The sequence below is a fragment of the Falco rusticolus genome, chromosome 4 (assembly GCF_015220075.1).
Source record: "Falco rusticolus isolate bFalRus1 chromosome 4, bFalRus1.pri, whole genome shotgun sequence".
Taxonomy (NCBI): Eukaryota; Metazoa; Chordata; class Aves; order Falconiformes; family Falconidae; genus Falco; species Falco rusticolus.
The window spans coordinates 99,157,338-99,175,972 of record NC_051190.1 but is presented as its reverse complement, the minus strand read 5'-3'; the positions used below and the strand labels follow the sequence as shown (position 1 = coordinate 99,175,972).

At 37.3% G+C, this 18,635-nt stretch overlaps 1 protein-coding gene across 6 annotated transcripts in view; it reads right to left on the bottom strand.

Moving 5' to 3' along the window:
• NPHP3 (nephrocystin 3) overlaps positions 1–18,635 on the bottom strand; it is a 30,464-nt gene that overhangs the window by 3,620 nt on the left and 8,209 nt on the right. Inside the window, exons 8-26 of one of the 6 annotated variants that reach the window (XM_037383823.1) lie at positions 18,072–18,146; positions 17,338–17,514; positions 15,803–15,906; positions 14,957–15,071; positions 13,929–14,072; positions 13,282–13,379; positions 12,683–12,785; positions 12,024–12,106; positions 10,862–11,000; positions 9,870–10,034; positions 9,258–9,355; positions 8,298–8,420; positions 7,737–7,926; positions 7,353–7,594; positions 6,876–6,951; positions 5,572–5,699; positions 3,138–3,378; positions 1,103–1,228; positions 82–197 (exon numbers count right to left, since the gene is read on the bottom strand). In XM_037383823.1, the coding sequence (XP_037239720.1) occupies positions 82–197; positions 1,103–1,228; positions 3,138–3,378; positions 5,572–5,699; positions 6,876–6,951; positions 7,353–7,594; positions 7,737–7,926; positions 8,298–8,420; positions 9,258–9,355; positions 9,870–10,034; positions 10,862–11,000; positions 12,024–12,106; positions 12,683–12,785; positions 13,282–13,379; positions 13,929–14,072; positions 14,957–15,071; positions 15,803–15,906; positions 17,338–17,514; positions 18,072–18,146 (2,543 nt within the window). Of the gene's footprint in view, positions 1–81; positions 198–1,102; positions 1,229–3,137; positions 3,432–5,571; positions 5,756–6,875; positions 6,952–7,352; positions 7,595–7,736; positions 7,927–8,297; positions 8,421–9,257; positions 9,356–9,869; positions 10,035–10,861; positions 11,001–12,023; positions 12,107–12,682; positions 12,786–13,281; positions 13,380–13,928; positions 14,073–14,956; positions 15,072–15,802; positions 15,907–17,337; positions 17,515–18,071; positions 18,147–18,635 lie in introns of those variants that run through there. The other 5 variants (XM_037383824.1, XR_005103706.1, XR_005103705.1 and 2 more) reach the window with 5 other exon arrangements.

Sequence of the window (18,635 nt, the reverse complement as noted above, 5' to 3'; positions counted from 1 at the left end):
GACAGAAGTCCAGGATGTTTTGTTTTATCCAGCAATTTTTATAGTAACTTGATTTTATAGGGCTAAAGCATACAATCTTACCTTAGCACAGCCAAGTTTTTCAGAGTTTCCCCGACACGAGGATGCATGTGACCAAAGCTGTCTTCATAAATCTTTAATGCACGTTCATAAAGAGGTAAAGCTTCAATCTGCTTTTTCTTTGGGTAGTAGAAAGTTGTTTGTTACAGACGTAGATTACATTTGTTATTATTTTTTCCAACATAGTATCAACACATCCTATATTCAGTCATGTGTATTTAACCAGACAGGTGTTTTGAGCTCTTGATACTGTTGACAGATGAGTATGATAATTGAGATTGTCAAAGCAACTGGCTTGCACTTGCAAATGCAATTCCCATAATATTATCATAATTAGCACCTGGGACTTCTTCAGCAGTTTTGAAAAAATCTCAGTCCTAAAAGTCTGGAATTACCAGATGCTCTTTGATTTTACCTGAGGCAGCTTTAATACTTGTTTAAAATCAGATATGCAGATTGCAGAAATACAGGAAACAAGCAAACAATCTACAGCTCACTCCTATTGATGCCAAATAATTAATTTGGCAAGCTGATTGCACCTCCTTTGAATCTCATAGTAGTTGCAGACTTCCTAGACAGTCCACAGCCTTCTCAGGTTTTTAGTTGCACAGAGTTGCAGTTGGCCACAGTGAACACTCTTTATTCATGGACATAAATTTCAAAGGATTGTGTTTCCCTCCAAGTCAGCAGTGGAGCTGTGTTTCATCTTACTGTGAGAACCACCATATTGCAGAAAATGCTGTACTCCAGCTCTAGTCTTATAAAGCATGTGGGCATGCTGAATAATCTGAAAAGTATTAGCCCGAGCGTTCTTGTGAAATACCACTAACAGCAATTACCTGTTCCCTGCATACATTTTCCTTGCCAAATAACCTTTCAATCTTTACAATGGAACCTAAGAATTTGCAAATCTTACAAGGAATTTCCCTTTTAAATGTGATCAAGTTTCTTTGGTATCATTTAGGAACAAATCATAAAAAGCCTAGCACAGGAATAATAAACATGTAAGACATGAAAAACTTACCATCTGACAATAAAGGACAGCCAGATTTACCAAAGCAGTTGCTACACTAGGGTGTTTTGGGCCAAAAGACTTCTGTCGAATTTCAACCGCTAGCTCGTACAGAGGAACAGCCTTGTCAAGTTTTCCCTAGAAATAACAGGGAAAAAATGATTCTGTTCTCTTGTGTTAAAATGGTAACAGCCAAATCTATTTTAAACAAAAAGCCCTGGAGATGTGTTTCCAGAATAAGGGTTTCACTTTCGTTAATTAATTCTGCACAGATTGTTTCTCATTAATATTTATCATGAACTAATTTTCCAAAACACTGAGCATATTCAACTCCCAGCTAATGTGTTTCTCAGTTATGTCTATTTCTTTAACTTTTCCCCGTAAGTGTCTCATTGAGAAGGCTGTTTGTTAAAAACAATTTTCAGTTGTACTTCTATCCAAATAACTTTCTCCACTTTTATTTCCTCATTCTGCCATACAAGAAAGCAGAACTTACTTTTTGTCCTAAACGGACTAAATTTCACTGGTGATATGGGAATGTAGCTGCCTTAACTTTCGAGCAGTCTTCTGCTTGCTGAAGCGGTGTTTGCACCATCTTTGGAACAGCTGCAGTGCCCAGCGTCATTTCAAGTACCTGTTGCTTCCCAGTCACCATACTGAGACTTTGGTTTCTCTAAAATACCCTTCCCTTATTCCAACTAATGTTTTAATGTAGATTATTTTTCCAGAAACTCTGTTCTCCTCCAATTCTCAGTCTGCTCACACATGAACTGGACATACTTCAGAAGTGTGTTGAGGCTTCTATTACTAGAATGTCAATTCCCGTGTTTAATAGCAATCAGAACTTAAATACAGCAAACGTCCGTTGTATAATGGTTTACCATAACTGCAAAATTCAAATCAAATTGCTTCCTTTTTTCAAAGCATCACCACACCACAGTTTGAAGATGATTAGTAATTCATCTGGAATAAATACTTATTTATAAATAACTGTAATTTTCTACATCTGATTCCCGTCCCTTCTCTTCCTCCCCTCTTCCCTGCATCACTAGTACACCATGAATTTTGATTTGTGCTCCTCCAAACTAGCAAAGAGTTTCTTAATGCAAATATTGAGTGCTTTTGCAGTTTCCAGCAGCACAAAAATTAGAAGCAGAAGTGAGCAGGAAATACGTGACCCAAAACAATTTAATGGACATAAGAGCAGGGAACAGTTATTGAGCACAACCACAGGCGCATCTGATCCAAGGGATTATCTTCATGGACTCTTTTCTCTTCGAAGAATGGTAAAATGTGAAAATATAAAAGAAAAAAAAATATTTTCATACTCTGGATTTGATCTTGGTTCAACAGCTGGAAACCTTACATCACTCTTACACTTATGATATTGAATGATTAGAACAACCATCTGCAAGCACAACTATTCATAAAACATCTTGAAATGATGAAATGCAGAAGTTTATACTACTGTTAATGTTATTCCCTGTAGTGCATGTCACAGTGGGTTAACTCTTCTTTCAGTGAATCAACATAAGCTTGTGGTGGCTCAGCCAAAGGGATTATTTTATGTCCCTTGTGAACCTTCAAGTTACTCTCAATTTGACTGTAAAATTCAAGGTCACTGTGTAAAAAGAACTATCCCTACACCCTGAAACATGATTTTTCTATTAAGGCACACATGACCAAACTCTTGTATGCACAAGTCACATGGCAGACACTGGAGAACTCAAATACAGTTGGGAAGAGCTTCCCTCACTGCAGCTAAAACACTAGCTTTTAACCAAAACAGAAATTCTCCATCGTGAATACTGAGAACAATGAAGACATTATTCATAAATAGCTTTCCTTTAAGTAAAGCATGCTTCGAAAAATCTGCTGGGCTTTTTGGAAACAGACTGAGGCCACTGACTACATCTTTCATGCATGGTGTGTGTGGAACACCAATAGCAGACAAAATTCCCACGCCCCACTCCTCTTGGATTGAAGACTGTAGCAATGCAAGGCATTGCAGTTAATTTAGGTGGTAAGAGAAGAGGCTTGTGCTTACCATCTTTTTGTATAGCACTGCCAGGTGTTTCACAGTATAAGCCAAGGAGGGATGATCTGGAGCCAGTGCTCTCCTCCTGATATCTAAAGCTTTTTCATAGAGTTCCTCAGCCTTGTCATAGTGCTTCTTCTCATTGTACAAGGCTGCCAGATTGTTCAAAGACTGTGCACAGTCTGGGTGGTTGGGTCCCAGGACTCTCTCTCTCATTTCCAAGGAGCGCTTCAGAAAAAGCTCTGCTGTCCTACAGAACACATTCATTCAGTGATATTTTAAAGCTGGTAACATCTGTACAGGCTGAAGTGAAACAGAACAAACTCAGCCTTGGAAAGTGCACAAATACTGACATCTGGAAACAGACTTTTCTCAGAATAAGCCAATGCCAGATCAGCAATTAATTTACACAGTGAGGAACTATACATCCCAGATATGGTCCTGCTATGCAAGCTGACCATAAGAATGCAGACAGAAAGCTGGTCAATATACCCCTGTGCAATCCTGGATCCCTCCTGTCAAGGACTGACAAGCCAATCTAGCAGATTTCAGCAGACTTTACACTACCCCATAGCTGCTCTTTTATTTAATTCAGCCTATATCTTCAGTTATGCAAATAATCCTTCTTTATTCAAGACATTCTACTGACTTCAGGGCAACTCCTCATAGTAGTCAAGTACTTCCCATAGATAAAGCAACAGTGGAATATAAAGTAAAGGTTCAGAACGCCCCACTTATTTTTCAAATAACTTTAAAGAATAGAAAATATACTACAGAGTTCAACAGACAGCTTTCATACCAAAGGGCGAGAAATTTATGTGTATCATGAGCTAGATTATGGCGGTAGAGCCCATCTAGAAGTAACAAAGTAGAAAAGACTCTGTGTAATGCCACCATTCAAGTGTTTCCCTGTCAAAAGGGTATATTTTCTCTCACTAGACTAGCTTACTACCATTACGTTACAGATTTACAGCAGCTCCTCCATCACAAACAACGGGTGATCCCCATGTAATACTGGTAGCATCCAGTATAACTAGGCAGTTTGTCATCCTGACATACACCTAATTCTGCGTGACACTATTCCCAAGAGGTCAGCTTAGTAAATTGGAAAAATCCACTTCGCACTAGATAAAAAAATAAAAAAGACCATTTATACACAGAACTGTAGGTTCAATTCTGGAACTCTTAGACAAGTGTCAAAAGGTGCTGACCCCATGCAAGGGCTAGAGGATGATGTGTGATATAGCATATAACAAAGTGACATAGCCTTCTGCCACTGATTTCATTCTAACTGCATCAAATTTATGAAAAAAATTCAATTTTGGACTTGCCGATTCAGAACAGACATACAATACCCATTTAGAGAAATGACTTAAACCTTTACTAGAACAAAGTTTAAACTTTTGGTCACCTATGAAATAGTGGAGATATGGTTACTCTAGAAGCGGGTTGTGTTGGACAGGAACTACATATGAATAATGTGGAATATAAAATGATTGTGTATGAGGTTAGATCGGTATCACTCCTTTATAATCAGTCACTTCAGTATGACTTCATGAGGGTAAACTGACGAAAACTCCTGCATTTCCAACAACTGTTAAAAATCAGTTGCTTCACTGTAAAGGTCCTGCATTTAACAGAGATTCTGTGTTCAGATCCTACATTATAACATACTTCTGTAGTTATCCAACAACTACTGGTGACATAAACATCAGATATAGGAAGAATGTAAAAATACTTCCAGAATTTATTTGGTGCTTTTTTGCTGTGCACTTACTTTCTCCTCTGAAGAGATTCAGTTCAGCAGAGTGGGATTTAAAGTCACTTTACAATCACCTCACAACACAGTTTTAGACTACTCTGTGGACTGAAGAAGTTGATATGAAATGTGGCTAACCATGCAATCAGAACTGTTCTGCACATTTTGTTCCCCCTCAAAACCCCTGCTTATCTCTCTGCTTTTAGAACACCTTTGTGCTTGTTCTGTCCTCTTTTTCCCTTAAAAAGTCTAGCAGGGTAGGAGCCTGAGGATTACAAGCACATTGAGTATTTAACTCGTTATCTCTTATAATATGACAATTTGGAGTGACAACAATCCTGCTCTTCAAGGATGAACACTATAAAGGAGGGTAACAAAATAGTGAAGCTGAGTAGAAGGGGCATAAATTTTGAGAGAGAAATGGTATTTGCAATGAACGCTAGTTAACTGTCAAACATCAATTCTGAACACAGAAAATGCACTGACTTGGTAAACACTCACATGCTAACCGCATGAACTCTAGAAAATACAAGTAAATTTCACAGTAAACAAAAACCAGTAGAAAGAATCAGGATGGCACCATAATGAGTCATGTCTCTACATTTAATGCCAGTCCTCAATGCTTTGCTTCCATTTAGATCTATGAGAGCACTCAGTGTATGTGTCAAAACTAATACAACTTACTCAAGATTATTCTGCAGGTAATAGAGGACTCCAAGCTCATTGAGGGTTCGAGCATTATCTGGTGTATCCTTGCCTAATGTGAGCTCTTCCAGTTGCAGGGCTCTCTGACGCAGGAGAGCAAAGCCACACTACAGCAAAGCACAAGGTAATGCAAGCCAATCACCATTACTTTTAAAGTGTACAACTGAAAACAGAAAATCAAAAGACTCAGTTTGGTGCCACAGCAGCACAATAATCCTACCTAAGTTCTCATTTGAAGCTAAATAGCACATAGGCATTCTGCTTATTTACAATCCAACTGTGAATTTCACCAAAAATGCTTCCAGGAAATTTAAATTACTGTGCTGTCATACAGCTTTGTTTTCCCTGTATCCCACATGCTAATCTGCTTAAACTCCACAGTTCAAATAACCAATATGGATCAAATTCTTAGTTTTAGAAGCTCAAAAGTTAAAATCAAGTTAAAACTCTTATCCTAAATGCCATATAAAAAATGCATATAAAAGTATTTCTCAAGGCTTTACATGGATCCTTGTAGAATGGACTGCCAAGCTAATGTTTACATGCGAAGGCAATTACAAATAAAAAGTGCAGCCATTGATACACACTCTACCTATTCTTGATCTTTGCAGTCTTAACAAAAAATATTTGTGTAGTAGAACTCATCGCAGAAATGGACAAAACTTCCATGATCCAAATTAATTTGTATTTGAGCACTGTGGAAACAGAACATTTTTATGGCTTTTCACCACTATCATTAGAGTCACAACTCGAATTCTGGAGTTACTAAATGAACTCCTGTAGGACAAGCACTACATTACAAACAAATCCTTAGCTCTAAAAGTACAAAAGGAACTCTGTAGCTGAAAAACACAGAAGAAAAAATAAGGAAGAATTCAGTATGGCACCTAATACTATTACTGGGATTATCCACTGCAGTAAGCACTGTGTTCACTAATATTTGTAGGATAAATGGCTCAGTTATTTTGGAGAACACTTTCTTTCTGTTGCCACTTTGACAGCCAATTCTATCAGCAGTAAATCTGTACCCCCAAAACCATATATCCACTTATTTCTTTTCCACCTTTCTCAACTCCATACCAGTTGTACTGATGCATCTTCACTTCCAGCAGAGTTGAAATTTCCAGCAGTCACCAAAAGCTGCTGCTAGACTACTTCACTACCTATGTCCTTAATTATCAAAAGCACTGGAGCTTTGTCAGCTCTGCTGACACACTTTATCATCTATTTAGCAGAGTCGCAGCATGCCCTGCGCTTTTATTAAATATCAAAAATTTCCTTACCAGACTGCCTTTCTGCCTTGCTGCTTTTTGGCGTATTTTGAAGGACTTTTTTCTCAGTTGCTCAGCTTGTTCATATCTGAAAACAGTTATTTATAGTGTTAAAAGAATGCCAAATGTAGCATCAGTGAGTATTTTGGAAAGCTTTTAAGTTACTTGAGTATTGCAATTTAATAAGAATCTTGGGGAAGAAAAAAAAAATATCACATTTTTTGTCAAAGATAAAAATATCCAAAATGCTTTGGGCCAGAAAAATCTCCTCCTCTATCTCTAGAGGTTTGTTGTTAAACTAAGCACAAAAGTTGGCCCCTATTGGGTGGCCTGCTACAAGAACACAGAGGGGATGCTCATGGTTGCATTGGAACTTCTGAAATCCTCAAAAAGAACCAAAGAAACATTCTGGCTTCAGGGAGAAAATCTTTGCTCTTATTTTTGTACCACCTCAACGTAAACGGAAAATACCAGTGTAGTTAAGCTTACTTGTTCTGCTTTTGGTATAAGGTTGCAAGTGCATCAAGTTCACGGGCTACCTGAGGATGTTCACCTCCGTAAGCATTTTCAGAAATTTCCAGTGCCTGTTTATACAACTGTTCAGCATTTCCAAACTTTTTCCACTGAACATAAACTCCTGCTAGCTGGTGGAGTGACTGCGCCACCCTTGGGTGGTCTGGATCCAGTGCAGTCTCTCGAATCTCCAGAGACCGCTGCAGAGGAGCTACAGCCTGTAACAACAAAGTTCAGAACATAATGGCAGCAGGCAGCATCCTGTATGCTACAGTAAGTTAACAACTGCAACAGAAAGCACACAATGAGCTCTGCTTAATTTGCCTTCTTGCTGTTACAACAATCTCTAAATGTACTTACCTGACTGAGAAGACCTAGGTCCTTAAGAAACCGTCCCAGGGTCTCATAAAGATCAGCCAGGCAGATCATACTTTCCTCTCCCTCACAGCTTTTTTCATATTCTTTCAGAGAGTCAAAATACTCAGCTGCCATAGAGCTCTTATCTTTCCCAACCAGCTGCCAGTAACTCAGCAATTCTGCAAAATGTCCCCTGTTTTAACAAGGAAATAAGAAGCTCATCTTATCTCTGATACCCCTCTATTCAGACTGATGCTAACTTAGAGGAAAAGGGCCATATGCATGAATGTTGTCTTTATGCTACAGCATCTACAGAGACAATCCATGGAGACTAATGCTATTCAACAGCAGTATTTCTCCCTTTACCAACCCCCAGGTATAACAGAATAGAAAAAAATACGATTTTTAAGTTTTGAATAGCAAATTTGAATTTGTAATTGAATTTAGCATTCCAGGCTCTACTATTTAAGTTCCTTTAACCTCTATCTGTCATTTTCTGATTTATATTGACAAAGAATTACTTTGAAATATTTATAACTGCCAAAGCAGTGGCTACCTTTGTACCTTTTGTAAAGGTTTTGGGATACAAAGAGATTCAAAAGACACTTGTGTAGCTTTTGCTTATCACCCTGCTGTTGGAAGAGCCAGGGAAGTTCATCTGCACTTCTCCAAGTCACTCGGTCTCGACTATTGAAAGAAAAGCAAATAAAAATAAAAACTCTGAGAAGCCTAATAGAACTTGTCAATTTGATGTGAGAACTAGGCAAGCATACAATTGCCATACCTGAATGACTAAACAGACTACTGCAAGACCTACGTACTCCATTTCCCCACATCTTACTTTTACCTCAGAGGGTACTGGAACCCCCAGGTACCCCACAGGAAGCTGCTCCTCCCTCCCATACGGGCTAATCTACGCCTGCTAGCAGGACTACAGCTCTGCAGCAGCCCACTGTCCCTTCGCACCTCCTTTGCCCGGCACACCATGGCCCTCTTAGCTTTCTGCTACCTAGAAGTGGATGCTCTGAGGAACAGTAAGTAGTAGCCCACAGCTGGGACACACTAACTCAGGACTATAAATGCAAATCAGTTTTCAAGCTGGATATGAACTTGTAGCTGTTCAGCTGCTTACTGCATCTCCTCTTTTGTATCGCTGAATGCATGTGGTCTTCTGCTGCTCCTTCATGCTCTGAGCAACCTCAAATTTCCTAGTATTTACTTGGAGCTAAAAATCCACACGAGTCAGTCACCACAAAATAACTGATGCGGTACAAATTCATGTCCTACCATTACACATGATAACTTCACTCTATGCCCATTCCCCTCCACAGCCCTCAATCTTTTCCAAGATTAAAAAGCAACATATCAATAATAAACTGCTAAGCTGACAACTAGGGTTTTGGAGAGTTATTTTGCCATAATAATGTACTAAACTGAGTCAAAGAATCTATGTGAAGAAATCAAAAATATCCACAGGGCATAAAACCTTTATGGTTTAGCACAGCTTGAGGAATTCTGACCTACCTTAGCTGCATGGTGAAATACTCCACTAGTTTTTGTCTATAGGCAGAAATAACATTTTCACCTTCTTCCATATACTCTAGTCTCACCATCTCCCAAGCCTGAAAGAGTATAATTGAGAGAAAGAATGCATTTTATTAAGTGGTGATGATATACAGGGTGCTATGAAACTTGTCTCGTGTTGTAGAACTGAATATCTTTCTATGACAACAGCACTACAAACAGGTCATCTTATATTAGATCAAAGCTCTGGTATTATTCAGATAATATCTGGTATTATTCAGATAATAAATATTCCCTTCTCCTTCAATTCTGCTTGGTTTTTGCGGAACCAGTTTTTTCTATGACACCTGAGTTAACAACTAATAGATCAGAAATTTCTGAAGGTTTGAAATGCCAGGTTTTCAACTGCTGAACAATACTGACCAATACTGGTATCATAGTTCTAGTAACTTTCAAGACGATTCTAACATCAGACCAGATGTTAAGGAAAACGGATGAGCAAACACAAACAATATCATGGCCTACCTAGTTAACAACAGAACTTAACTAAGAAACAGCAGGGGCTTAGGGGGTCAAGTTTTACTTACACGTGTTTAGAATTACAAAATTTACCTGGAGGTGCTGGAACTTCAGCAAACCACAGCCGTATGTCAGCAAACACATTTTGTGCAGGCTATGAACAAGCGAGGCTAACACTGCAGAAGATAGTTCAGGATAAAGGTCCATCAGCTCTGACTCACTCACACCATTGTGGCTAACACCGATGACACACAGTATCTACAGAAAGCAGAAAAATAATTTTACACAGTCAGCAATATTTGGTACACAGTTTAGTTACACAATATTTTTCTTGGCATTTCAGTGTATCACTGTGTATAACTTTATAGGCCAAGGGGAAAGAAAAACCCAAACCTGCCTACACAAGCCCTTTCCCTCTTCTGTCCTCAAAGAGTAGTCCTCAGCACTAATAGATTAATATTCTAATAGATAAAGCACCAAATAGGATGCTCTGGGACAAACAAATGCCTCCTTAGACTTTCCTCTAGAACACTGTGGGAAAATAACTCCTTTACCATAACGGATTTCCACCTAAGTAAAATATGCTAAAAGGTCTTATGCTGCCAGCACCAAAAAACTTCCAGCAATTATTGAGTAGCATGTCCTAATCAAAAAAATGTCCCACAGAACAGGGAAATTCTGCAAAGGTATAAAGAGGAATCAGACATCTAGTAAGTGGTGCCCTGTATTCACAAGATACCATGTTTTAATTACATTTACTATGCTCAATGTAGTTAATCATTGGATCAGGGCAGTGATTGGCAAGGAAGTGCTAATTCTGTATCTCATCATAGTGCAAAAGTTCTGTTCTGTTCTGTAAGACAACGGCTTAGTTGAAATTTAATGCAAAGCATTTGTATGTTCTATAGTTCTGCAATAGATACAATTAGATTAATAAAGTTTCCTTTGTATACTACGAACACAGTAATCTCTGAATCATACACATGAACCAACAGAAATTTATACTTATTTTTAAGTTAAGAAAAAACTTTTCACAGGAAAGAATATACTTTACCTGTAGACACAGTGATACATTCTCTGCTTACCTCTCTCAAAAGACTTTTCTCTTTATCATTCTGCAATGATTCTTGAATTGATCTCAGAACAAGCCTGTACAGCGACACAGTGTCTTGACATTGAAAACACTGTTGAAGGGTTTCATCAATATTTCCTGTATTTCCAACGCTGAGCAGAAGGACAAAAAGGGCATGATTTAGCATATTACATTTGGCTGAGTAAGATGAATTTAAACCACTGAAGAGCTGTATCTTAAAAGTGCTCTGAATTCCTACTGGGTTTGAAAGGTGCACAGCATCTAGAGAGATTAAACACAGAAGAGGTGAATTCCTGAAACCACCTTCTAGCACACTGATTTTTCTAAATTGCTGCAAGATCTTTCTTTTTTAAAAAAAGTATGTTGCAGTGTTCCTTCTTCCAGGAGTACCAAATAGGAACATCAGATTGGATAAAGATAAAACTACATGCTGCTGTTTCTTTTAATGCATTTACAAAGCATGTTTCCAGGAGCAATTAAACATTCTAGGATATAGAACAAACAAAAAATAATGAAAATCAGTCACCCAGAGTAAATTATCAGTGTATCATCTTCTGGGTGCCTCTAAACTAAACCCACATCTTTCTCAAGATGAAGTCTAGGTTAATAAGTCAATGCACTTATTAAGTATTCTCTTGCAAAAGAGGGAAGATTATTTTTCTCCACAGCAGGAATTATAGGGCAAAGTACCCTATGCAGCCTGTTAAAATAAACAGTTGCTGAACTTCCTTTTAGCCTTAAAAATCTATGAGGCAAACTATCTGGTACATCAGCAAATACAACAGATCTGAATTAAACTGTTTGACAGAACATACCAACATTCTCCAAATACCTTTAAAAAGCACTGAAGCAACCAACATAGCAAGAAAGCAGAACAACAGGAAAAAAAAATAAAACCAGAACAGCTGAAAACAGACAGATGCAACTATGTGGATTCACTTGAAGTATCAAAATGGTGATTGCAAACTCTCTGATTTTTTCCTCACATCGCATTCACAGTCAGTGAAAGGGGAAAAATCTGTACATTGCTCCACTGTTTTTTCTTAATGAGATTCATTCTGTGTTAAATGAATGTATTTCAAAATGCTAACAAACTACTTGAAGTCTTTTAGTCTAATGATGAGTATAACAATTTCAAGATCATCTCAACTTACCAAGCAATGGTTTTGCCCAGGAGAGTGACATACAAAGCATTGCAAGTTGTGGCAGAACGACAATGTCTCTCAAGCTTCTTCTCCTACAACATTTTAAACAAAATCTGTGAGCCAAGATGAAATTAACCACACCATTAAAATGTTCAGTTTTGACACAAAATTAAAGAATTCCAAATATGCTTCTATCTGACTATGACATAATAAGTAGTGCACAAAATAGTGCATGCTTTTAGAGCTACACGAGCATACAAGTGAAAGTTCCCTTTTGAATTTAAGATGAAGGGTTAGGATCTAATCATTGTATGAGGATTAACTTACAGAATCAGACTCCAAGGCAAAAAGGTAAAATACTCTTTTCGTACGCTGCTAATCATTGTTACAGTATCATGCAATACTATACCTTCTATTATTCTAAAATAAAATATCATGTTTACAGCAATATGTGCAACTGCATAACTAGTTTTGTGTTAATTTACACTGTTCTTTCAGAGCTATGAGCCATGAGGTAGAAATACTCAAATTGCATGCTATTTTGAGCAGCAGCATTTAGTTAGCCAAATATAATACCCTTCTGGCAGCTGGACTTGTTTCATCTTTCCATGTTTTCATTAAAAGTTATACTAGAGAAAGGTACTCTAGAAGAACTGCAACAGACATACCTGCTCTTTAGTCAATTTAACATTTGCAGAGTTACATTCTGCACTAATGAGAGATTTAACATCTTTGGAATTCAGTGGATCAAGATGAAGCGTGGGCCACAACCTTTGTTAAAAGAGAACAAAGTCATATTCAGACCTTATTAAATAGCACACAAAAGGAAAAAAAAAAAAAAAAAGACATCAATGTTCCAGAACTTTTTAAAGATTTATATCAAAGCAGTAATTGAAGCTATTTCCTGCCACTAAGTAATTCCAGTCATCACAATTCAAATTTCCACTTTTAGCCTTATCCTGGATCTACATCATGGTATTGAGGTTTGTCACGTGCATCTAACTGCATTTACAGTCACATGCATCATACAGTCACGTAGATAGATCCACCACGGTAAAACAAAACCCTGGTTTCCCAACAGCTAAAACCCATCCTCACTGCAGCTGCAATAAAGAAGCTGTCATTGCCTTCAATGGTTGAAAAATCTTATCTTATTAAGTCTCCAGATCTTGACAAATCTGACTGTTTTCTCTTCAATGAGTAACCGTAATTTAAAACAGTAATTCTAACCCAGGCTACTTTGAAACATCTCAGAAACATAACGTACCTCCAAGCCTGTGGACATGTTTCTACATTCACTGATACAATCACCCTCACATTGACTGGCAGTGGATCTATCAGCCACTTCATATGCTTCTCAGCTTGCTTAAAAACAAATTTGGGTTATTTAATACAAAGGTTGTTCAAAACAATGCCAGAAGTTGATACATTTCATTAACTACACAGCTCAGTGAAAGAAGTCTTAAATTCTCCAGTGTCCTTAAAAATTGTTCATGATCTGGTTCTCGAAATGGTGCTAAATGATCCACTGATATGTATCAGCATGACCATACATTAAATAAAGCAGATAGAATACTACTGTTGCAAAGTTCACCTCATAAAGACTAGGCTATTTACATGTCCAATAAGTTAGCTCACAGCCTTCAATCTTTGGATAGATCATGTAACTGGACTGCTCAAAAATTAAGGTGTTAAAATAAATTCAGAAGTAAAAAAAACCCAACCCAACATAAAATCTATCTATAAAAATTGAAAGACTACTTTAACTCATTCGCACTGTTTGCAAAACTATTTTTTATATGTACTCTTTAGAGCAAGGCAAACAATATTTCTATTACATAGCTATAGCTGAATCTATTAGAGTCGCCAAGGTTTCCTTCAGACTGACAAATGGCAAGTATTTTGAAAACATACCTGTATTTGGTCAATAGAATCAATAATTATAATAATGCTGCCTTGATGACGTGCCGAAAGTTTTTCCAGCCAGCGGGGAAACTCTTCCAGAAGTTTTGCTGGATCCAAAGTCAGAGGTGACACTAGCCAAGAATGCTGCATAAGCTGCAAAATTATAAGCATATATAACAAATTCTACCTTAAAAATCAACTAGGATAGTTGAATGTAGTCCTATAGACACTAGAGGGGAAAAATAACCCAAAACAAAAAAACCCAACACACTATCTTGGGGCAATTTTTCTAGTCAAGTTCACAAGAATTCTTTCCTTCTAGTGTATGCAGAAAGCTGGCATATGCAGAACAAAGAATATTTATCAAACTTGTTGAGTAAATTCCAGACAGATAATCTGAGTTTACACAATTGAAAAGGAATGTGGAGACTTAAAGGCTTAAAAGTTCCACAGGTTAAAAAGGCAGACTTCTAATACATGAGAAAATTGCAAGGAGTGCACAATCGATTATTTTTTCTAAATGTTATAGTCCTGTGAGGCCCTTAGTGCTACCCTACAAAGGAAAAGGAAAGCTGAGACCCTGGCACAAAAATACTCCTCATTTCTTCCATATAACAGACAATTAAAAAATAAATATTAACATAGGAAAGAGACTAGTCAAGGAACAATATGGTGCCAATTGGTGAATACAGCCTCGGGTTTCAAAATACATAGACAGAAGAGGTACCACCTGCATCTCTCATTGGCCAGATGGCAGGAAGTTTTGGAAGAAGCTTACATGGTTTTATAAGCCATCAATATAGGTCACTGGAAGCCTAACTGCTAATGCCAATCTATTACGAATATCCAGAGATGGTATTTAATTGATCTGCATTCAATACACAGGATCAGATTTTCCCCACTCTATAATGCTTTACATTTGTATTACTCTTAACTGATGTAGAAAATCATGTAGAAAATTCTATCTTTTGACACATGCACACAAAGGCACTTTCCAAAGAATCATGCAATGAAAGGTAGGTAATAATACAGCATACCTTTAAAGTAAGACGTTTAATTATCAATGCAGATTCTGAGCTAGTAGACATAGGCCTCCCAACAAAGTGATAAAGAATCAGAGTGTTTGGTGAATGTTTCTGTTGCAACTGAATCCTAGTAAGAGGAAGAAACGGGACAAAAAAAGAAAAAGCACGGAACAGACTGTAATTCTGCAAATATCTCTCAAATGAACCCCAACAGTTTTGCCAAAGGAAACAAGAGTGTCTGAGCTAGAGGTGTTCCATGTTTATCTTACGAAATAGGATGATTTCCTGAGCTGTAATTGAACTTTTTATGTCAGATTTCATTTTTGTTCTCCCCAGTATTGATAGCCATTGCCCAGTGCCCCTCCTGGCACTGGATAGTCATGTGTCACTAAGCTTTTAAGAAGTAATGGCTATCAATTTATTCTTATGTGAGCAAATTTTGTCATAGCCTACAAGTGACCATAAAATGCATTTCTATGATAAATTATTAGGTCTGATCTTTCCTTTGTTTCAGTTAAAAAGACTCCAAAGCATCCTTCTCGTGTATCAGAGAAGGGCAACACTACCAAGCTAATAAAATCACACACTAATTCTGCGCAAAGACAGATCTGTAGGGTATTACAGTTGGAGTCAGGGACATGTGGAAGGCAGTCCAGATGGAATTAGCTACTCAGTTATTACGAATCCTTCCAGGATGCTTCAATAGCTTCAGTGCTTTGTAAATGCTCCCATTTTACCTTCAATTAAACTGGTACAATCTTTGAAATGTAATATATTTTTTTCTTGACATTCATTTATACAAAAAAAACCCCAACAAACCCAAACAACAAAAAAAAAAGGATAAAAACTTTAAACTACCATTTGGACAGAAGGAGAGATTTCCCAGAGCCTGGTCCTCCTGATACAAGCAGAGGTGGAATTGGTGCTGGTGCTGCTACTAGGTCATTTAGACGTTCAAAATACTATAACAAAGACACAATCATTACAAACATTTCACTGTTTAAGGGACAAATATAGTGCTTGGTATTATAAACCATCTAGATACAAAATGCACGTACAAATTCATTAAGGTAAAGGAATATATTGAAATGAAACAGAATACAAATGGAAATAAATTTTGTAATGAAACACTTAAATCACAGAATTTATCATCTCTTCTAAAGAAAGTGTAAAATACTATTTTTTTTTCCAAAACTCTATTTAAGATGGAACTTTCAGTGCTAATAAACTGAGTTCCTGTTACTATAGTAAAGCAGCTGGGTACTATGTTCAGGCTTCCTCGCCCCCCCTCTTCCCCAACTACACCACTGCACTGGATATGGTTGCCAGGATAAAGCCTTCAATGTTGACATCTGCCATGAACAGTATTTTGAGGCACTAAGCACAAAAAGAAAGGTTTTCTTTCACCACATGAATGCCCAAGAATGTTGTAGCAGAGTTCAGGATGACAAAAACAAAAACTACCCTCCATCCACTTGGAAGAAGTATTATTTTTTTTTGAAATTTTTTTTGTCTGAAAAAAAGCAGCGGAGGGACATTAAGATACACATTGGTATTTTTTTCTATTAATATTCTATTATTTTACTGTTCTAGATGTAGAAAAAAGTGTCACAATCTGCCAAACTATTGCCAGTATATGAGTAGTGAAGAAAAAGAGAAGTTTTGCTAGTCAAATAGTGGTAACTACAATTTCAATACAGTAACAGAAACTGCATGGTTATGTTACATTATAACATCAAGGAATGGTTGCCTAAAAAGGCTGTCACATCACTTTCCATGGCCACTTTGTTTTTCCTTCCTACATTCATTACACCTTCTCTACATATGTAACTGTTTCCAATACCCCCAATTTGAAATATTTTTAAAAATTTATTTTATTTCAAGTAATGAGAAAGGACTGAGCTATTCAGCAGCTCTCTACTTTTAAGTTTCCTGTCTTCTTCTCACATATGTATGGCTGCATGATGAGTTGAAATCTTTTCATTAGTTATCTCCGAAAGACCTAACTCCAGGTGTCGAGACAGAGTTCAGATTTCCTCATAAATCAGAAAAGAAACAAAAAAAGAAAATAAAAAGACATTCAGAGCATTTTCTATTGACAACCAAAGTCTAGCAGGACACCTTACTTCTGACATATTGTTATAGTGCTTTTCCCCAGTGCAGGAACAACAACTGCTGCTTCATCAATGTCATTCAACAACACACAAATTGGCATCTCTCCCAGAAAATAAATATGCCATCTATAGAAGACATATGGCTTATTCTAGCCTAAGGAGTAACAGCCTCAAGTACGCCCTCAGACATCGCTTCTTCTGTAGAAGTACATCTCGCCTAACAAGAGACAGAAATCAGTGATGACTTTCTCTTCACCCACATACGTTCCCAATACTTACTTTCTCAAATCCCAGCTCACATGTTGAATTAGAAGCCTGCTGAAAAGCTTCCATCTGTTCTTGTTCATCATGTGCATCCCACAATACATCACCAAAAACTTCTTCAGGAGTAGTGGACTCTTCCTTATTACCCAAATCCTTGCCTTCTAGTTCTGCCATTTCATATCCCAATATATCCTAAGTAAAAAGAAAATTACGTGGAGAAAACCACAATTATAGTTCTTAACAGTGCAGGCACATTTGGCATTAGTCTCAATTCCACTGTATACGAGTGCAGCTCTGCTAACATCAATATGCTCGCTTCCTTTCAGGCTAGCAGGGAACATGAATAAAAGAGCAATCAGATGAAACTAAGTTAAATCTGAATGCATAGGTCTCAAAACACTGGTTTTAGTCTTCTCACAGTGGAAGCAACTCACCACGAGCAGGGATAAGGAGAGCATGCCCTATGCAATTTTTCCTTATCCTATGATATGGATAAAAAGAAAACAAAAGCTAATTAAGGCCACAAAGATCCCTTTCCCCTGATAATTCTGCTTCTGTCCATAAAAGCACTGCTCAGCTTTGGGTTTTATTTTCTACTTGCAGATTTCCTTGCTTGCTAGATATTAAAGATGAAAACAAAAAGAAGATTCTCTCAATTACATTTAAGTGTATAGTAATGACGCTGAAATCATTTAAGTTCATAAATCAAAGTAGGAACAGAAAAAGCTGAAATGCATCATGTACTCTACCTGTTTAATTATCTTTTCCACACAATTATAGATTTCATATGCTCCTTCCTCCACACCTCCAATATGGTCAATTATCTGAAAAAGTACAAGGCAAAGCATGATGCAACTCTGAACCCACCTGGGTTTATTTAGGACTTCCAACACAAACATTCTGGAATACATTTAAATTCCATTCTGTTGCATTCCTTAGGTAGGATTCACTTTCCCTAAGCTTTTAGAAGTTGGGCATCTAGTTTCAGCTGTTCTCAACAGTTATCTCTGTAGAGGGAAACAAATGACAACTGATCTATTTTCAGATGGGAGGAATCTCTCAGGAGGTACACATCTTTCTCTTCAGTGGCTACAGAGGGACCTTAGATAAATAACTTTGCCATTCAAATGGCTAAACACAGGTGAGAATTTCTATTCTTATAGTACAGGGAATTTTTTTTCAGTGAAAATGCAGTAGCTTTTTTTCTCCCCTGCTAATGAAAATTTCATAACATTGAAAAAGTTCAGCTTCATCAATCTGCTTATATAATGAGCACCCAGAGCAATGAGTGTAATGCAATTTCTCCTAAAATC